Below are 22,003 nucleotides of genomic sequence, written 5' to 3'. Positions count from 1 at the left end.
GAGAGCCCTGATCTTAAGCAACTATGATATGTTTAATTCAAATTAATTGATCAGAATTCAGGAAAATCATGTTGAATCTATGATGTTTGTGTGTATTTCTGGGAGTGGGTTTTTTGCATGATGTTTTAAAGACATGATCAGCTGATGAATAGATGAATAGATAAGCACAGTATAGTACAGCATCTCTCTGTTTTTCAGAGTTCTCTGTTGTTATTCAACTTGATATGAGACGTGTGTTGGTGCCTTGTTTGCACTTTTTCATTTATATTAATTTAATTTATTTGTAAATGTGACTTAAATTAGGATTCAAATTAGGTGCAATCAATTTGTATTTATTTTAATTGTATTTTTGTTTAAAAAAGTATTTCAAAAGTGCCTTTTTGTAAAACTGTAGTGGTGTAAATATTTGGCACAAATATCTTACAATATCACATAATAAAAAGCCATATTTTCAAGTTTCCTGTCAACTTTAATTTTTTTTTTTACTAAATCATTGTAGGCCCGGCGATCAGCGATCGGCCACCTACCACCGGGCTTAGCCTCTTTTCTGGGGAAAACCCTGCAGTGATAGTGCACAGAGTGTTGACATAATGACCAACAAATCTGTGGCATGCTACGTATGCTACAATATCAGTTTTGTAAAAACTTGATGTGTTAGATATGTCCCGAAAAAGAAGTAAGTATTGTATAAAGGCAGAAAGGAAAACCTTTGCTCAGCTGCCTTTATCTGCGGTGTCAAGGCCTGTCATATCATGAGCAGTTTACTGATGGCTGCCACATGCTTACACGTAAAGATAGCATTACACCCACAGATTCACTTGCTTGCACCAGTTAAAGCCAGTTTTTGGCGACACATAGTATGATTACTGATATCACGATTAGGTGGTGCTCTGGCCCTCTGTGTCGGTCAGAGCCTAGGACCTATATGAGTCAACGATTCCTTTCTTCTGGGCTTCTTCCTGCTTCATCCATAAGATGTTGCAGACAGAAGTCCCTGCGCTGGCCTTGTAATAACTTTCTGCCTCATTAAGAATAAATAGTTAAACTTTAATTATTTTGTAGCATCATCCTTTAAATGGTAAATTGTCTGAGTTCTCCGTCCTCTGGGATAAAAGGACCAGAAGTGAACCAAGGGTAGGTTCGACAATAGATGTTATTTCACGTTATTAGTTTAAAGTTTAGACTTTTTTGTTTTTTTACACAATATGTGCACCTATAAAATTAGCCTATAATAAAATGGGCTTTGTAAGTCAAACCTTTTTTAAGATCACATTTTTACTTAATCTGACATTCTTACTTGATTTTAAACAGCAATTTATCCTAAATTACCAATTTTTTTTTTCTCTAATTCAGAAACAAAGAGACATACATCCTAAACTAAACAGGTTAAAATGTTTAACATGTTTCTGCTTTGTTTCAAAGCGTTCTGGACTGAAAAACAGAAATCCATTGGACATTTTTGTAAAAATTCAACACAGCTGATGAGCAAAAGAAACAGACCTGTTTGCTTTAAAAAAGTCTTTATTACATTAAATATCCAAGTGATAAGAAATGGCAGCCTAAACAGCTCGTATTCAAAGTCAGGAGTGTTCCAGGAAATGGGGCTGAACCCTATTTAAACCAATCGTCTTGATGGATCCTGTTTCTAAACATTCAAGTTAATTTTCTTTTTCTTTGTTTATGCAACACTTTGGAGCCTTCTCACAGGTACAGCAGGCATTTGATACTGTAGATTCTTCCAGAAGTTTCTTTTTGATATGAATGTAGTGAGTTCATTTGTTTCAGTGAAGACATTTTTCCATTTCAGAACTCTTTGTTTCCTTCTAATGTAGCGCAGGGACTCAGGCAGGTGACTGTAATCCACTGGACCATCTGGTTGAACATAACAAAATGATAATCATAAGAAAACCACTGGGTGAAAATATAGAAATTATATATGACATTTATATGATTTATATATATTTGACAATTTTATTAAAAGCCTTTTTCATCTGTGGTACCTAGCAGATGTTTTGCTGGAGATGTTAAGTGCAAACAGCTGATCTGACAAACCAGTTTGTTTCCTTTCTGAAACTTTAATAAATAGCTTTCCTCCGGCTGGAAACAACTTGGTTTTAGAAAAGAAATGTGTCCAATGAGCCCTTCAGAAGATCGAACAACCAGCTGTTTCATGTTATAGGTGGCAGTATTTGTCAGACTAAAAGTGGAAACAGAGTTGAACACATTCTGGGTTTTTTTTCACCAAGCAAGAAGTAAAGATAAGCAACTATTTGGACTGTATTGTGACTGCTCAAAAATGTCTGGTGAAGAACCCATAAAACTCAAACTTGTTTATTTTTGTTAACAAGCAAGATCTAAAGTCTTAATAGATCAGACTTAATGATGTCGGTTTGAGGATTTGGTTGCATTTTTCTTTTCTTCCTGCTCTCAGAGAAGGCAGACACATTTTTCCTTTCTCCATTAGCTCACCCCCCCATCTGTTTTTTAATTGTCTTTCTTTCTTTGGAGCCTCTCCTGCATCTTTTCCAAAATATTATGGATCTGGTCAGCTGGTCTCTCAACGCAATAGATAAAGTTTTCTCAACAAGAATGCTAGGTACAGGAGAGCCCTCCTGTCCTGACGGGACATTTTCAGCGAGACACACCTTGGCTTCCTGGAGCAAGCGGAAGATTGTGTATTTTTTTTGGAATGTTGGTCGTTGATATTGAAGACGTATACATATTTGGATTTTAAACAGGATTTCTGCTATTTGGGCTTGGTGGTTTTCTTGGCTTTTTTTGAAATTCTGAGGATGCAGGCAGCTGTTTTGGGCCAAGGTAGTCTGGTCTGTGTGAAGGAATGTGCCGATCAGTACAACACTCAGACTTAGTTGCTTTGCGAACAGAGACAAATGGACCTTAGAACTCGCTGGCCGAATGGAATCGACCTTTGAGAAGTTACTGACTCGGCCCCACATTAATTTGACTGTATGAATCCGCCATTGAGATGTACCAGTAAGGCTGACGTGAAATTAACAGCATCAGTCTGACCTAAAACAAAAATGTGATATCTGAATCTGGCTCCTCTGAGGCAGCCCTGGAAGGCTGGTTATCTCTAAATGATCCTGGTTGTTATGTAAACTTGACGCTCTCTGCCCATCAGCCCCCATCAGGACACCTCTGGATCTGTGCCAGCTACCCTCCTGAGGCCGGCTGATAAAACTTCCATCACTATCAGGACTATGGCAGAGAGGCCTATCTGGCTCAGTATTTGTAGGCGTTCCTCACTTCAATCTCAACGTCTTTGCTGGCACCCTGTCTCACAGCTCTGTCTATGTTGCTCCCTCTCCCTTTTTTTCTTTTTTTTTTACAGACAATTTTAGTCGTCCTTTTATTAAAATCTATTTAACTCTTAGCTGGCCTTCGGTACTCCCAGTTAGCCTTCCGGTACCTTTAGCTTAGTTTCGTTTTTAACTTTATATTGTTGTGTGTGTTTTCACGATTTCATTTAGATTATCTTGGATTTCATTTAGATTATCCTAGCTCATATTTTAGATATTGTTGCGTGTGTTTTGACTCTGTTTTTTGTGTTCACATGTTGTAAAGCACTTTGTATGGCTTTGTTGCTGAAATGTGCTATATACATAAATTTGACTTGACTTGCATTTGGGTCTAGCAGTAATTTAAGGCCAGTGTTGTTTTAAAAGGGGGTATTTTAGACATTTTAAAGTGTAGTAAACCTGTAGTAGATACATCTTTGATTAAACTGTGTTTAGAAAAAAATAATTAATTTTGACCAAATTAACAATTAGTCTGAGCAAGGACAAACCCAAAGTAGATTGCTGCTGATTTGAAACACCTCAAATCTCCAAAGTTTCACAACATAACCTTTATACTACCACGATTTTTGCATTACAAAATTATTTTGACAGAAATATTATTGTAGTAGTATATTTCTATAAACATATCACTTCCGGTAAAATGAGGTGTGCGCTGCTTCCTCTTTGCGCTCTTGCTGCGTCGTTCGTAACTCATAGGTTCGGTTGCGGTCGAGCAACAGATTACCAGTATGGCATGTGCTGTCCTAACCTTTGTTGCAGTAGGTGTCCTCTCTTGTCTAATTGATCTTTATGAAACACTAATCCTAGTGTGATTATAGGTGAATGCCAGCTTGCTGCTTTTATCCTCCTCTTTACGTGTGTGCATGTGAGTCTGCGTGTGTCAACAGGTAGGTAATAAGTCCCGACTCTCATTGTCAGATCATGAAATTTTTAAAGTGGAGCTGTTTTAAAACTACAACAATCCACTTGGATCTTGGCCTTGCTCAGACTAGCCATTAGGTTGCCAATCTGGTCAAAATAAATTTTCAAACTGAGATTGTCCAAGTTACTCATCAAGATAATAAATGCTCAAAACCTTTCCTCACAACCCTACTTCAAAATGGCCAAGATAGTCACTGAAACTTCAATGTTACCTTGTGAATAAGCAGTGAACTATAAATTTCTATGAAGCTAATTCTTTTCTGTCTTCTTAGCCATTTTTTTTCTCCTATAGTAACAAACTGCAGTGGTACCAGGATATTTAATTTTGACGTAAAGGAAGGATGCTGCAGAAGTGATCATTTTTCCAAATAATTACTCAGTGATCCTGTACATGTTACACACAGAAAAAAAAATCTGTCCTCACCAATTTCCACCAGAAGAATTTTAGGATCATTTTGCATTAATGCGTTATAAAGGCCGACTTCCTGCTCGTATAAAAGCTGGATCTGGTTTTCACATAAAGGTGTTGTTTTCTTTGCTTTGCCATTAGGTGATAAGATGATTATCAGTCGGCGGCACTGTTGCAGTGTAGTAGAGATGGCATCGTGAATTGCTGTAGGAAATTAAAGATGAGAAACAAAATCACTTATGACTAATGGTAACACCCGAACTCTGCAAAATTTTGACTCCTCCTGGCAGCCATTTCTTTCAGTTCTTGATAGTTTCACTTATCTGTTAAAAACAAACAAGATATCACTTTTTTGTCTACATTAAAATTTTGTTCAAACAAATAACACAAAGACATTTTAGCATCTGGTGCAATGAGGTTCAAAACACAACAACAAAACTGAAAAAAAAAAAAACCCACCAACAGTGAAAAAGAATATAATTTTCAGCAAACTTTTCTGTTTTTTTTTTATAGATTACTCTGATATTCCTCTTGAATTCAGAGTTTAGATGTGTTTTCCTAAACATATAATGTTTTGTTGCTATGCTCTAGGAATTTAAGTATATATGAGTCTTCTTCATGAGAGATGGAGAAGGATTGTCTGCAGTAATGAGGGCAATAGTCCAGTTAATTTTAGTGAAGAAGGGCCTTGTGATTTTTTTTTGGTCCATCTACCAACCAACCATCTGTGGCATTTTGCCATGTTGCTTTCTGTTTTACTCTCCCGCTCTCCTGATTGGTCTGCAGCTTTATCTTCGCCAGCTGCAGCGGATCAGGGTCGTCAGCTCTCAGGCTTCTTAAGGCTGTTTGGAGGATAAGATCAACACTGAAGCATCGCTTATGTTTGGGTAATGCACCTCGGCCACTAGAGAGTTCAGTTACCTTAAATCTTGTTTTGCCTCCTGTGTATTCTTGAAGTTTCTGCCTCCTGGAGCTTCCTGTTAATGATCTCCTCAGCCGTCTTCCTAAGGACTTATCCGAGAGCCACTCACCCAATCCTATCCGCGCTGAAGCCTGTCTGCTTCTGTCCAATCCAGGAACCAACCACCTGTAAATACCTACCACCGGAACCCCGATCCTCTCCTCCGTGCTGTGATTTCCTTCACTTACCCGTAAGAACAATTCCCCGTCAATATTCTGACAACAGCATTCCTGCTGATCATTCACCTTTGACCCTCCTTTCCAGATTCAGACCCACTCTCATCCCCTGCACTGTAAATAAAGCCACTTACCTTTATTCTCAGTCTCCTGTGTCTGTCTGTTGCCGAGTTGCTCGCCTTTGACAATTTCTGAAAACCTGATGCCGTCATCTGTGGTCATGAGGTATGGATCATGACTGAAAGAACAAGATCCTAAATACAATAAGAATGAGAGCTCCAACATCAAGAGGGAGCTCGGATTGTGGTAGACCAAAAGCTCACTGGAGGGGTTATATATCTTCTGTAGCCAGATAGTGTTGCTGGGGAGACTCAGGTTTCCCTGCTGTTAACCTCTGCTACCCAACCTTAGATAAGCAGAAGAAAATGGATGGATAGATGCTATGCTCTATGAAATATTGTGTTTTCAGTTTTTTCTTGTATTCTTGTTCTATCTCTGTTGAACGTCTTAGTTTGTTCCTCAGAAAATACAGTAAATTGTTTTATATTTTTTGTTTCTATTCACTTTTTTTTTCCATTGTTGATCAATGTTTATTCTCCGTTTCCCCATTTTATAATTGTTTCTCTTCAGTCCAGCTTTAAATGTGAACCAGATGTGTGTCCGTTCCTGACCTTCTCCAGGGCGGTCGTCCCGTCCTCTGATGTACAGGGTGTAACCGTGTTTCCTCTCCAGCTCCTTGGGCAGGATCTGCAGAGCAAACCTCGCCGCTTCATTCAGACTCATTGTGTCCGACTGGACCACGCTCACATAGGCATCGTAAAGCTTTCCATCTGGAACTGTTAGAATGCAGAAACATTGTTTGAAATGATTCTACAATCTGCTTGCTCTTTATGAGAAGAACTCACAACCTACAACCAATTTAACTCTTATTTTGTTGTGATTGCGCAGTAAAACAAACAGCAGTTTCTGCTGATGACTGCAAAGAAGCATTTCTGAAAAAACACTCACCTTGTTGTGTGGGGAAATGTCTCATCAGTTTCCTGTATGACAGAACCACTTCAACTCTAAAGGAGAAAAGAACCAGGAACAGAACGAGCAAGGAAGCCATGAGGCAGAGAGCGACGCTCACATGGAAGTCAGTGTGGTCGGCTGAGGAAGAAGATGAAACTTTCAGGAAGGGTTCTTCTTGTGTAAATCCCTCCATTAAACAAGCAATTATTTTGTACATCACATGCTTTTACCTTCTTTCAGCCAGGCCAAACCAAACTTCTTCTCAACTGGACTCAAGATATTGCATTGGATGGGGACGTTCAGGAACTGATATGCGACTTCAGAGATGGACAGATTGGACTGACCATACACCTTTCCTCTGTTGTGAATACTAAAAGAAAAAAAAAAGTGCAATTATTCAGACTGTTGAGCAAAAATAACAGGAAAACTTGTGATTAGAATCTATTTTTTATCTTCCTGTTTTTCCTTCAAGTGCTGTTTGCTGGATTTACTTCTTGTTTGACAAATGGGAGCCATTTTGGCATACTCATTAGGAAACTTTTAGTTTATATTATGCATCTGTGTTTATCTTGTTTTGTGTACAGACCCATCTACGCCAACAAATAAACCCCAGCACCACTGCAGGATGAAGAAACTCACAATGTCCAGGACTCACTGAGCTCCTTGATGTCTTTTATGTCCTTTCCATCAATAGTCCAGTACATGTAAATCTCTGAATCCTCGCTGAAGCCTGTGTAGGCCAAACACTGCAGCTCTGCTCGCTTACCTGGAGGAACCAAGTAGACATCATGCTAAACAACAAACTAAGCAACAACAACAGCAAAACTTTAAGGAGTTAAAGAAACTGGGAGGGCAAATACATTTTCCACAGTTGGTATTTTTTATATTTTGTTGCTCTACAACCTGGAATTTAAATTATTATTTTTTCTTTGATTTGAAGTAATGGACCTCTACAAAATACTTTAGAAATAATAAGTTGAAAGGGAAGACTAGTTTTAAGAATTCTAAAAATATAAAAAAAAATGAACTGTGTGTGGATACTGTGTGTATTCAGCCACCAAAACTCAAAACTGAGTAAAGCCACCTTTTGCAAAGGTCTGGGCTTTAACTGGACTGTTCCAGGACCTTTAACTGGTTCTCCTTAAACCAATGGAGTGTCTTCAGCAGAGTGTTTATGGTCATTGTTCTGCTAGAAGGTGGACCTCTGTCACTTTCTCAGACTGCTGGAAGACAGGTTTCCATCAAGCGTTTCTCTGTATTTTGCTTCATTAGTCTTTCCTTTAACTCTGACCAGTTTCCCAGTCCCTGCTGATGACAAACATCCTCACAGCATGATGCTGCCACCGCCATGCTTCGCTGTGAGGATGTCCAAACCACACAAACCTTACATGTAGAAAATCACTTTTTCACATGTTAAATTAACAAGTGAAGGACATATTCTGCACGTTTCCTGTGTATTTTCAGTATTTTCAATTATTTATATGATTCCATGTGGTCACGCATTTTTCCATATGCGATCACATGTGAAACATTTGTTAAATTCACGTGTTTTTTTTTTTCTTAAAGTGGTGAATACATATGTATGCACTACTTTTCAGTAAAAAAAAAAAAAAACTTTTTTTTTTTTTTTTCATTTCACTTTATTATTCTGGAGGATTTTGTGTTAGTCCGCTACTTTTATTCAAAGTGAAAACCACTGAAAAGGTAGCAAAATAGAAAAAAATACTATGGGGGTGAATTAATTTGCATCACACTGGAATTGGTACCCGGTCATCATCTGTGTTTTGTGTTTTACTGACCCACTTGAACAATGAAGACGTCCTGTTGAGGTCTCACCACCTGGAGCTCCGGGAAAACATCTGGAGTTCCTAAAGACCCAGAAAGAAAGCAGAAAGCAGCAAACACTGCAATTCATTTAAAGTAGGAATTATTGGTACTCAATTGTACACTGTTATTAGGCACAAACTTTCTGATTTATTTTACAGAAAGTAAAATAACAGACAATCTAACTATAAGAAACAATTGGAGTTTAATAACAAAACAATATTGTCAGGAGTTGTTGATAAGATATTAAAATAAGTTTTAGTTTTCAGAGCTGAATCTGATGACAGCTCAGATAAATACATACATACAAATACACACCATTTTTAACAGTCAGCTGGATGCTGCGTGCAGCAGTGTAATTCCTGCCATCTATATTAAAATCTATCAGGCAGGTGTATTTTCCAGCATCCCACTGTGTGACCGCCGGCAGCCTCAGTAAGCCATCAGCATAGATGGAGTCCTCATCCAGCTGCATTGGGTTACAGTCCTATATGCAAACACACAGATGGTATGTACATTTCATCAGAATAAAGTTTATTTTAAAGAACACTTAATCGTTTATTTACAAAAACCTACACACCGAGGACAGACTGACAACCATAAAACAAATGAAGGAAAGCAGCAAGGATTAAAATCGAAACAATTTTAACTCAGTGTGTGATCATGTTTTTGCCTGTGTGTGTGTCTGTTTATTACCAAAATATCTTGTGAACCACAGGGCAAATTTGATTGAAACTTGTAGAAATTAATCATTATATGAACACCTACAAAGGATTGGAGTCAACCCAATTCAAGATGAAAACTGTGGCTAATTGACACGGTCCAACATCAAAATGGCTGAAACACAGTCCATTTTACAAATATTGAGCTAAAATTTGATAAAATTTGACATCTAAAAAAAACAAGCCTAAACTATCATCAACTACTTGATTAAAAACGTAAAAGTGAATTTTTAGTGAGTGTGTGAGGTGTTTTGTATGGAGGACAGAAAGGGACATAATCAAAAATAAAAGCAGAAATATATATTTTGCTTTTGCCTTTTCCTTACACATTTCCTCCTCCTCTTTAATCACCGTGTGCATTGGAAATGGAAACAATAAATAGCCATCACTGACTGTATTGCCATCCGCTAAGCTAGCAACGTGCCCTAACTCTTCTGCAGCTGTCTGAGACATCTCTGCTACGAGTTCACTTTCTCTCAAATGAGGCGTTCTTCTGAAACACCCGAGAGTGCAGGCTTAAACAATCAATCTGAACATGAATCCTGCTCCTTCCTGGTTATTGACCAATAGAAGAGGAGCTGGACCAAGAAGATAGCCTCCTCATTTGCATACTGAGGCAGAAATGCACACTGTGATTGAAGAGGAGGAGGAAATGTGTAGGGAAAAGGCAAAAGCAACATATATATTTTTGCTTTTATTTTTGATTGTGTCGCTTTCGGTCCTCCATACATACTTTACTTGTACAATTTAATCCTGGTATGTGCAGGAGGGGGCAGTGTTGTACTTATCATAATGTATAAAGTCTGCTTTCAGCCACAAGAGGGACCAAAGTTAAATTTTCTCCCAGAAATATTAAAACTATATTTAGTTATTTATATGTAAAGAACACAAACTAAAACCAATCATGAGTTGTCACAAAGTCTTATCGTTCACGTCCAATTCCATTCTTTTCCTTGAACAGATTGCACTAACATAGTGGTTCCCAAAGATTTACTTCTGGGCCCCCCTATGGATTACAATAACCCCCCACCCCCACCCCCGGGCACACACTGTTCAAACAGACATAAACCTATACACAGTTTTCAAACTCCACTGAAGTTTATTTCACACTTCATGTTGCAACAAAACAAACTACAAACCATCTTTACAGTGAAACACTTTTGTGTAACTGTTTTTTTTTGTTCTATACTGTAGAAGAGTATTCTTTGCTGTCAGTGTTATTTCAAACATATTTCTTTTTTCAAATTTGTAACAATATTCAACTTTGCTATCATCAATACATAAAAAAAATCCTCTGTGGAAAATGGGGTTAAAAACCTGTCCATTATGCTTAGTCAGGCACTGTTTTTTTTTTTTTATTCATCCACATTGCTCCCCCCTGCATTGGCACTACCCCACACTTTGGGAACCACTGCATTAACACATCCCAAAGCCGGTGCATTGCTTGACTAATATATATGTGATGAAAACTGATTTATCACAGCGATTCTTTTTCAACAATGCAGACTGGCATCACTGAGCTACAGGGCCTGTAAAAGGTTGCAGAGGAACCAAAAGACAGAGAAGGTGCATAAACTCAGCAACAACACCACGTGAACTTCACAGAGCTGAATACCTTCATCCATCGTACGCTCCTCATGAGATTCAGCCTGAAGATCTCTTTCTGTTTACAAGGAAGGCCTCCACTGACTCCCTCTGTGACGAGGAGGTCCTCATTTGCATCAGGACAGTATTCACTGGACACCGAGACACTAACTCTTCTCTTTGATTTTCTGGTTTTATCTCTACAGAAAACAAAGCAGACACTGAGCAGACAGCAGAAAAAGTCTGACATCTGTTACATATATGTCTTTACAGTGTGGAGATTTTTTTATTTTCAGTCGTCTAAGACAGAAAACAAAGATACAAGGCTAAATGTGAAGCTTTGATCAGAGTAAAAGAGTGTAAAAAAGGTAATGTTGAAATGATTTAAAACATGTAAATTTCTATACGGTTCAGTTCAGAACAGCTCTTTTAAATCCTGTAAAGAAATAAACCTGCGGCTGTAATTTAGCTCGGATTTGACATAAATACCATTGTTTACTTGACAGAAAACATAGAATTGAAATGAATAAATAAAATAGTAGAGCCCGTTGTTTAAAACAAGTGATCACAGCACATCAGAGCATCCCACCCACTGATCCTGTCCTGCACCGACTGGAATAACCAAAAGATAAATTCATCCCTCGTCATTCTGTAACATGAGAATCTTCTTCTCTTGACAAGGATTTTTTTCTCAATCCAACAAAAGAACATGCTTTAGATGATAGCTATAGCAAAATAACAATAGGTGAAATAAATACTGTGCAGCAGATCTTTAAAGAAGTTAATATCAAATGTCTGAAATTTAAAACTAAGCTTCTAAAAGTTGGTGTTTGAGTTTTATTTGAATACCTTTTCTCACAGATGTAGGTTCCATTATGAGACGTCTGCACAGGTAGGAACCACAACAACCCGTCTCTGACCTCCACTCCAGCGGGGAGGGTCTCATCGTGACCGTCCCCTCTGCTCCACATCACCTCAGACTGAACATAAGTAGAGGGACAGCTCAGCAGAAAGACGTGTCCAACACTAACATAGTACGTGTCTGTCTCCCCACTGTGATCTGGATGAGGCAGGGCAAAAGGAGACAAGAGGCAAAAGTAAATAAAAACAAAAAGCTTCAATAAAGAAGTAAGGACATTTATAGAATGGAGAAAAAAAAGTTCACAATTTTATAAAAAGGTCCTGATGCTTTTCCAGCTGTTCCAGATGTGTTTGAATAACAGTATCCAACAACTGGAAAGACATGAAAGGGACTGAGCAGTAAAAATAGAAATATAGTGGTTGCTTAATAAAAGTTATTTTAATCTTTACACACAAAAATATTGTCAGAATAAAACAAATATTAACGCAAGATCAATCCAAGTGACCTCCTTTCAAATTATTATTAGCAACATGAAGTGACCAAAGAAGAATGAAGAAAAATAATAATTAATTTGCTTGTTCACTTTTCAGCTACTTCAATACGAACAGTTATTCCTGTGTGCAAAAACAAAGTGTTGGATAGTTGTGTCTTCAAAAAGAATAAACTACACCAGCAAACACAAAAGACTTCCCAGCCAATGCTGGGTGGTTTGGTTGGACAAATGTATAGACTCTGTGAGGTGTGCATTACTACCACACACCTCTAACATGTCATGTGAGGTATATAACGATGGACATCATGTTTTTTTATAGCCAATCAAAGAAAAGCAGTATTTAGATGATGTCTTTAGAGATCTCCACAGTAGATCATCAGCATTGGTCTCACCCTATCCCAGCATCCTCCTCTGACACACCAACCCTCTGCCTATCCTCCTTCACTACATCCATGAACCTTCTCTGTGATCTTCCTCTTTTTCTCCTCTCTGGCAGCTCCATATTCAACACCCTTGTCCCAGATACCCACATTCCCTCCATTGCACTCGTCCAAACCATCCTAGCCTCGCCTCTCTAATTTTGCTTCTAACCTGATTGGTCTGCTTTTAAGATGAGGCTTAAGACTTTCCTTTTTGATAAATCCTATAGTTAGGGTTGACTTGGGTTTCCTGAGCTATCCCTTAGTTATGCTGCTATAGGCTTATACTGCCAGAGGACAAATTGACCACATTTACACCACGGTGATGATAGATAGATAACTTTAAGGAATTGACATTTCATAATGTACTGTATGTGAATGTGTTGTATTATAATGGTAAATAATTTATTGTAATTGGATTTGAACCTAGATCTGAAATGAATTTGTGATTTAAACTTTGTTCTTTTGCATAGCGCCACCAGATGACGTAAATTGGTGCTTTGTAAATAAGCTGAATTAAATTAACAATTTATATATCACTTACAATATCTAAACGGCAACAAATTTCTCTTTGGTGGCTGGCAAATTTGAATTATATTCAATACAGCTGTTTCAGTTCAGTTTAAGAAGCTGGAGATTCTTGACCAAATGTTATGAATGGATCATGCTCATATTTTTACTCTCACTGTCTTTTGGTGGTGCTGTTGCTCGGTCACTAAAATGATGTTTGTAGTTGTTCAAGACGGAAACAACAGACCAATCTCACTCACTTATTTTACATCGCAACTATTTATTTCACTGTTGGGATTATGAATTTACTAGGTCATACTTTTTGTTGTGTTTTTATTTTTGCTGGTTTACAGCACTTTAGTCAAAGGGGTTGTTTTAAAAGTGCTTTTTAAATAAAGTTGTATTGTAATGTATGATTTTGAAAGTATTAAATAAAGGTAGGTAAAAGGCATCATAGATAATTAAACATCCTCCTCAGCTGCTCAGCATGAAAGTGTGTTTTCTCTAAAGTGCAACATTTTCTTTTTTTTATTTTATTTGTGCACTTGGAGCACTCATAATAGTAATTATAAAACACTGTGTAAATATGAAGGAAACATTATTGGCCTAAAAGCTGTTAGGGACTGAAACAAACATTAGACTACCAAGAGATGCCAAATGACCAAAATTAAGCATTAACAGCAGATGGAGATGTAAAGGATTCCAACAGTGGAACAAAATAACCTCACATAAATATACAGTAGAATGGCTCAAATTGACTCAAAACAATATAAATCTGAACGCTTGGCAAGATTAAACAATATATCTGCAAATATAAGATAAAATAGCCTCAGCGAGATGGAGGATGCAAATAAAAACACAAACTGAGTCATGTAGGACACCGTATACCCACACTGTAACTCAAAAAGGTAATAAATGACAAAATATACTGTTAGGTTGTTTTAGATCAAAATATATTTAAAAAAAAATCTAACGTAAACAACTTTGAAGGACAAAACAATCAATTACCTATCACCAAGAAAACAAACCCATACAGACTCAAACATGACTAATAATAGACACAAACACAATGATCGCTGCAAGCTGCTGTAAAACCACCAACATGGAACAGAAAACTTATCAGCAGACATCAGACAACAATCTCTGGACCACAAAACAACCACAAAAAAGACCTAAATGACCACATTGGTACAAAAACCAAGTTTCTGAAAGCTGCAGAAAAAGATTTTACCCTAACTGTGCATCTTCGGGCTTATTGGATGGAGCAGGGGGATGAAGATTGAATAAAAACCACAGTGAACTGTAACAGGTTATTAGAAGAAACTACTGATGTGAAAAGTATTTGCACACCTATAATAAAGACTGGGTTATATGTGTTCATGCAAAAACTTGTTTTATTTATGTTCAGGTGTGCACTTTAGGTTTACTTACTATAAATTATACTTCAAATATTAAATCTTTAAATTATTGATATTCTAATGTTGACATTTTAGGTTACTATAGATAGAGTATTTAAGTATTTTACTACTTTGTACAGTTGTTGACATTTTGTAGAAACAAACATTCATTTTGTAGCAACCTTTCCTCATATTGGGTCATGTAGGTTTTTTTTTTTATTTTTGTCAAGTGTTGCTTGTTTTTGCCCTGGATTGCCCAATCCTGTACGTCACACAAGCAGGTTCTTCAAACAGAGACAAAAAGCCGTGTTTACTAGCCACACACAATAGATCTGTTTTTAGTGAAGCACCTTGTACTACAGCGATATATGACGTCAAGCAGAAAGTATGAGAAAGAAAACAGTTTGACTCATCTGCAGCAGTTTATTTTTTTTCAATACATTGTGCTGCAGACAGCTCTAAACCACCAAACTAGAAAAGGTTGTGCAAGAATACTGAAAAAGTTCATGGAGCTATCATTAATTAAGGGTGCTACTGCACAAGCTTTGAAGCAACCTTTTTCCTATACATCTGTTATTTCTTTGTTTCAATTGTGATTTTTGATTTTTGATTTTTAACACTTTATGTAGCTAAAAAAATCATGCAAAGAATAAGTTACAAATAGGGTTCAAATTATAAATTGTTTAATTCAGCCATACCTCCCAGTAAAAACATCATTCAAAGTTTAAACAGATTATAGAAAGTTGCACTTCACGTGTTTGAAGTGGATTTTTTGATATCTTTCATAGTTTTTACACAATAACAGTTTTATTTTTTAAATATTTTTTTGTCCCTGGATCTAAAATAAGAATAGTAATAAAGGAAAGTCTGATTGTTTTGTTTTTTTTTTTTACATCTTTTTTGCTAAAAGTTTTGTAATGAACAGTTTATTAGAATCCTTCTCAATAAACATGTCTGTTTTTTCAGGATATATTTTTAATCAGAGAGGATTATGAGAGTTTCTCTTTAGTTTAAATGTTTTTCTAGCTGACTGGACTTTCTGTGGTCATTGTAATCTATAATGTAAGTCAGAGCAACAGTCTGAGCAGCATTTTACAAACTAACTTTTCTCATTTTCACAGTCTTTACACTTTTTAGATAGTACATCAAAAATTTAGGCAATTTTATCAGCGTTTTTTTTACCTAATGTATCTCTCACTCCTGTAAGAGTGAACCCTCCTGAAGCCCTCAAAGGACATAGAGAGACTAATAGAGGTAAAGAAGTCCTTGCAACTTTGGGTTAATTTGACCTGAAGGCCACAGGACGTTTAAAGTTTTCTCTCAAATCTACTTAGAGTGCAAAGTGCGCACATCCAAACCCTCATTGACTTCCACTGTATCTGAGCTAAGAATTTTCTCCTCAAATCCAGAAGTAAAGTGTGATTTTAACTTGTCATTTCTCCTACACAAAACCCTGGACACATAAAATGTTTGTTCTTTTTGTTGGGCACAGCCCCACCTAAAAGAAATGATTTGCTGCCATTTTCTGTGTCTGTAACTATTTGTGTCAGCCACAGGTGGGTCTCGTTGACCTGATTTTGTGGCCTGTGTCTGCTGTAGATCAGTGAATCTGCAGTTTAGTGATCTCAAGGCTGCAGCTGCAAGCCCAGAGGACTATAATATATGTTATAAATTTATCACTTCTTTAGATTTTTTTAGAACTTTTTTAGAATTACTTGACAGACGTTTTTCCACCATTTACCTATGATAATCTCAACCATTATTTTGGAAATATTATTTCAAATCAAATGAGAAATCCAATCCAGAAAGCTGTGTACCTGTCTGTTTAATTTTACCCAGTTAAATTTTAAAATAGTCCTATTTCGGGTGGAGGCGTCCGTTTGTCTGATTTAATTGTCAGATCGGGCTGTTTTTCAAAGACACAACCTCAAGAGAAAAAAGGCCACAACTTTGTACACAAAAAAAGAATAAAATAAATATTAAGCAACATATAGCATATCTTTTTTTCTCAGAAAATGTAACCCAAATTATAACAGCCGTGTCAATATTGATTCAGGAAATGAATGTTCACCTCTTCAAAATTTAGGCTCAGGAGCTGCTACTGTGCGCCATCAGATAGTTGATGCCATGCTTCTTATACAGTTTATACATCAAAATGTATAAATCAACTTAGATTTATACAAAAGTACGTTCCAAATTACTATCAGGCTTAATAAAAAAGTATATTAGATCTTTGCTCACTAACTGCATTGGCACCCTTTATTGTCTTCAGTCCCTGTATACTTTATTTACTGCAGATGTGCTTGAAGTCTTGGCAATATTTATAGGTTCTGCCGCTAAAACGTGATGAATTTGAGTTAATTCTCATTGTTGCAACAGTAAAAATTTTGAAAACATTTCTCACGTTCAGCTGTATTACAGCAGAGTATGTGAGGAAAGCTTAGATAAAAAAAGAAGTTATTTTCTCCTCTAACCAGAAGACAGTTTCCCAAACATGCTGCAAACTACAGTAGCTGCTCTCTAATAAAAAACTGTCATGAGCAGTTTTTTAGGACCAAAAGTCACGCAGAGCTGACTTTTCTTGCATAACTTTTGATTTATGAGGACAGCTTTCAGTTTTCATGCACTGCAGACTTATTTCAGGCCTCAGACTTCCGGGAGTATTTGACCTTAAAAGTACATGCAAACATTTGACCTCTTTACTCACAAGAAGAGCAAGACTGAAAAAAAAACCTAACTATGAGTTGAACAAATATTTTACAAAAGCATCTCTTTACTGTATGTCATCAGAGGAATGAAATACACAGCCAAACACTATAATCATCCTATTATTCACTGAAGATTCATAGTATGTTTACACCTGTACAGGTTAGTAGTGTTTCCAATAGATTCAGTTTTGCAAAAGGTGTTACAAGTGCAAATGTGTGTGTGTGTGTGTGTGGTTGGGGGGAGGACCAAACTGTCTAACAAATTAGGTGGAAATTACATGTAAAAATTCCTGTGGCCTAAATGGTCACAGCATCTGTTTCACAAATTTAGATGCTTCTTTTATCTGACAATGAATGAATTTAATTTGGCCTAAATAATATTTTTTTATAAATGAAACACCTTTTAAAACAGTGATAAAACAAGCTAACATTGAGAATAAATAGTAAAAAAAGAAGTAGCGTTACTTGAAGGAATGCATATCACCGCTGTGTTGCATGCCAAAGTCTGAAACAAAGATCTTACACAGTTTGTTATTGCAGATTTTGCGATATTACGTGAGATATTTTGCTAACAGACAGACAGGCAGTTACATGTCACCTGCCTTTCAATGTTTTTATTTTAAAGATCAGGTTTTGGGAAAACTGAAGAAGCTTATCGAAGAGCACAGGTGCTTTCATTCATGTGATCCTTAAATTAACACTGAGTTTCACAATATTGCCTCAGTATAAAAAGATCTTATCTTTTAAGATTGTTGTTACTAAACTGTCAAGTTATGTCGCTTTTTTTGAGTCAGTCTGACTTTCCTAAAGTCTAATGTTTGTGTCAGTATGATTGTGACTTGCAGTTTCTCTTTTATGCCATGTTATTCTGCATCATGTTTTACATCCTTGCGTATTTTAACTGCAATATGTTTTATTTCTCTAATTAAAACAGAATGTGCACAAATTGTAAACTGAATTGTATTAAAAATTTACCTATTACCTTATTCTCAACAGTATTAAAAAAAAGCACTACCCTGTACACTAGTAATTCAAGATGTAAATTTAGTATGATCAACTAAATCTCTCAGGTAAAATATATTTAAAAGATATTTAACTGTATTCTGGGGCATCATACATTTGTGTATATTACAAAAGTCAAGCCAATAGCAATACATGAAATTCCCAACCCCGACTGTTATGTCAACATATTTACCTGTTAAAATAGCTTTAAAATATTCTTTCAACTCAAACACTTACTCAGATTTTGGGCATATGAGCATCTATGAATTCCCCGTTAGAGATCTTGTATAAATTGTTAAATTACAGTTTTGACATAAACAAGAGTTTCTTGTGGTTTAGGCTGCCTTGATATTTCTTTGACCGGGCGAATGTTGAAACTGAAAATGCTCACTTTTGTAAAGTCAGCAAAAAGTGACAAATCTGATTGAACGACTTGGTTGAATCTTTCTTACTTTCTTTTCACAGCTTTGCACCATTGTTTAATTAACACCTTGTTATAAATGGAATACCAGCAGAAGCCTTTCTGTAAGTGTAACAACAATCAGATGTAATATATTGTTGGTTAATACTCACTGTGTTCCTCAGTATATCCCAGAGGCAGCAGAGCCATAAGTAAATAGACCCAGCTCAGTCTCGTCATGGTTGTCACCTGAGGGATTCAACAGATCTGTGTCATTAAAGTCCAGCCTGTGTTCCCTAACTTGGCTCATACTCTCAACCAAACTGCCTCTTTGCAACAAGATCAGGTTTCTTAACATGTTTCCTGACGGGCGTTTTTGCTTGACACTGCCTCTCTTCCTAGAAGGAAGTGAGAGATTTATTCTTGACTGATCATACAAGGAAGTCAAGGCTGAAAACTCCCAGTAAAGTTCATGGAAGTTCCACTGATTGGCTTTTTAGCTGAAAGAGGTCAGAAAGCAGTTCTCACCTTATCAAGTTACTCTGATACTCCTAGTCTGACTAGTTTTATTCTAAGTTTACAATTCCACAGGGAGAATCGGACCCTCAATGGCTACACTGTCTCCTGGAAGACAAAAATAATTGATAAATTGATGTTTTACAAGAAGGTTTTGTGGATATATTCAAATTCACAACACACATAAATAACAAAAAACTTTTTTTTAAAAATAAAAAATATCACTTTAATTTTGACAAGGTTGCCACCGCAGCTGATCAGCCATAGCCAACACAAAAAAGGCTCTAATTCAGCAAACTTTACAGATACTGAGCTAAGATTTGGTGTAGTTGTAGCTAAGAGTCATGCTGAACACATACTTCATTAACTAACAGATTACATCAGATCTTCATATAAAACTTTGGTATTATCTTTGGGAGTAAACAGTGTCTTATGAACCAGGGGACTGCTTTTTATGAAACTCTCAGAAAATACTCATTGGAAGTACACCTTTAACTGATTACGGCTACAACATGAATAAATCTCAGCAAACACAACGATTTTTGCCAGTAAAATGTGTTATTTCAATTTGAAACTTCTGAGATATTAACTGGTGATCTCACAGACCAAATTAATCATAAATCATGTAATTTCAAAGGCAGCAGTTTACAATAATCAGCACCTCTGGGAAAGAACAGACTTCACTAATAGTTTTGTCAGTAACCGTCACTCACCGAGCTGAGTGTGGACACTTCACTGCACCCTCTTGTTTCTGCACTGGGTTTTCCATCCTTCTGTAATTTACACAATGACAAAAACCTCTACATCAAATTTCCACTCAGCAAAAAAAAAAAAAAAACCCACAGCAGTACAGATGTCACACAAACTGGAACTGTGGTTTAAATGTAGGCCACCTTATGAACTGAGATGACTGTGGCATATGAAAGTAAATAGGTTGCAAAACTTGTGAACTTGTAGCTTTGATTTGAGCACCTGTAGGAAAAATGAGCACTTGTATTTAAAAATTTCACCAGCAAAAAAGTTTTACACAAACATTTTCTGACTGCAAAGTCATAGAAAGAATGGTTACAAATGTGTAAAATTGCATTTACATAAATATAATAGGAGTCACAGACTTTTAATTTATTATTTATTTGTAGTGCTTATCTCTTTTCCTGCGTGTGAGACTTTCGCAACACATTTTGTGAGCTGCTTGTAGCAAAAGGCTGAGGCAAGCTTAAAAATGCCAAAATTTGCTGTAAAATACGTTGAAAATCCCACCAGAATGACATTTTTTTTAAAATGCCCCCAGTTCTGGTCATTGAAAGCTGTGTGACATAAAAAGAGGTGTTCAATGACCAGAAAATCAGCAGTTGTTTTGCTGCTCAGAAGGAAGTCTAAAAACAGGTTAAAATTTAGAGTTCTGGTGGCATTTTCTCCATGTTTCATGTTAAATGTTAAGACAAATAAACTTGTGCTGTACTGAAATCTAACAAAGTTTTTTCAAACAGCATTTAAATGAATTGATATTCAGTATAGAATCATTCAGGCCAGGTTTGACTATTATGGATATGTTTAACTGTAAAGTAGAGCTGAGGCCAGATACAAGAAGTGTAATAGCCCTTTAACCAGGAGATGCTGGGAATCAGAAGCCAACCTCAGGGTAAAGAAAAGATCGACATTAGCATTCATGTTTGTTAGCCAACAGCTGCAGTCATCTTAAATTGACATTTTAAAAATAAATGCATAGAATTGAGCAGTGGCTACTCAGCAAGTTCCAACTTTTTTGTCTTGACTTTGATTGTTGCTGACATGAGATAGCAGCATGTTGACCTGACTACACTTTTAGTTTGTCACTACTCGTAATAAAAAGTTAAAGTTTTGTGCGTTACAGTGCTCATATAAAACAACACAAAAAATGAACCGAAACAAAGATATGAAGACTCTGAGAATAAACATCCTGGCTTGGTGCACCACAGCATAGTTCACTGCAGAGATGACGATGGAAGGCGACTGACTGAGAAAACAAGGAAACGCTTCAAGGTCCCATCTGATTGGTTGATCAAGGACTCGCTCTTGTTGCTCTAGCACCCACCACCACCACTACCACGCTCTTCACTGTGCTCTTGCCTTTTCAGATGCAGTGCAAATCAAAGCTACGAGTACACACGTTTTGCAACTTATTTATCTTTATGGCATGACCTTCATCGTGTCAGCTGTATTTTGCAAAATAAAAATGAAAGACTAGTGGGCAAAGATCTAATAGAGAGCATTTTTTTAAAAATGGATTATTAAAGTTAGTTTTTCTGATATTTGTACACAGCATAAACATTAATGATTCGTAAAAAGAAGTTTGATCTCAGTCACAGGAAGTGTTCACCTTTGCTCTAATTTGTATCAGCACAAGTCTGATTCCATCAGCAAAAAATTTCATTTTCATTTAATTTCCTTTATTTTACCAGGAGAAACTCATTGAGATTAAAAATCTTATTAGCACTTTATAATAACTAAACCTTATTTAGTCTTAATTAATCATTAATAAATGATTAATTACCTTGAAAACCTCATTAATTAAGAATGATTCCTACTTAATATGCTTTAAATGAACACATTCATTAATAATTTTATAATGCTTTACCCATAAAGACTAATTACTTCCAAAACCAACATACTTCATGTTTATTCATGCTTAATAACTCATGAATTAACTATTCTATATACTTTGTGTATATGTATGTAAAAGCTCATATAAATGTACTTTCACACCAGGTGTTAAACATGTATTAATG

The 22,003-nt window shown here is 36.4% G+C and overlaps 1 protein-coding gene across 3 annotated transcripts; it reads right to left on the bottom strand.

Annotated features, from left to right (window-relative positions):
• Positions 1–1,503: 1,503 nt before the first annotated feature.
• On the bottom strand, positions 1,504–20,017 carry LOC108244190 (interleukin-1 receptor type 1). Of its 3 annotated transcripts, none has more exons than XM_017430151.3 (12): positions 19,949–20,017; positions 18,893–18,968; positions 11,778–11,988; positions 10,960–11,128; positions 8,941–9,109; positions 8,598–8,666; positions 7,438–7,564; positions 7,029–7,168; positions 6,796–6,936; positions 6,459–6,623; positions 4,666–4,854; positions 1,504–1,872 (listed from the first exon to the last, which is right to left on the bottom strand). In XM_017430151.3, the coding sequence occupies exons 2-12, from the start codon at positions 18,957–18,959 to the stop codon at positions 1,679–1,681; spliced, it is 1,641 nt and encodes a 546-aa protein (XP_017285640.1). In that variant the 5' UTR covers positions 18,960–18,968; positions 19,949–20,017; the 3' UTR covers positions 1,504–1,678. The 3 variants fall into 3 exon arrangements, with proteins under 3 accessions (XP_017285640.1, XP_037832002.1, XP_037832003.1); XM_037976074.1 differs by lacking the exon at positions 19,949–20,017 and adding an exon at positions 19,248–19,335; XM_037976075.1 differs by lacking the exons at positions 6,459–6,623; positions 19,949–20,017 and having other exon boundaries at positions 18,893–19,226.
• Positions 20,018–22,003: the final 1,986 nt, after the last annotated feature.

Source organism: Kryptolebias marmoratus, linkage group LG6 (genome assembly GCF_001649575.2).
Source record: "Kryptolebias marmoratus isolate JLee-2015 linkage group LG6, ASM164957v2, whole genome shotgun sequence".
NCBI lineage: Eukaryota > Metazoa > Chordata > Actinopteri > Cyprinodontiformes > Rivulidae > Kryptolebias > Kryptolebias marmoratus.
This window is presented reverse-complemented; position numbering and strand designations above follow the sequence as displayed.

What these genes read in the sequence shown, in the direction of transcription:
- LOC108244190 (XM_017430151.3), bottom strand. Translation starts at nt 18,959, where the DNA reads ATGACGAGACTGAGCTGGGTCTATTTACTTATGGCTCTGCTGCCTCTG. An exon ending in GGGATATACTGAGGAACACA is followed by an intron (nt 11,989 to 18,892) that starts GTGAGTATTAAC and finishes TGCCTCATCCAG; the next exon opens with ATCACAGTGGGGAGACAGAC. An exon ending in GGACGACCGCCCTGGAGAAG is followed by an intron (nt 4,855 to 6,458) that starts GTCAGGAACGGA and finishes AATTTCCTACAG; the next exon opens with CAATTCACGATGCCATCTCT.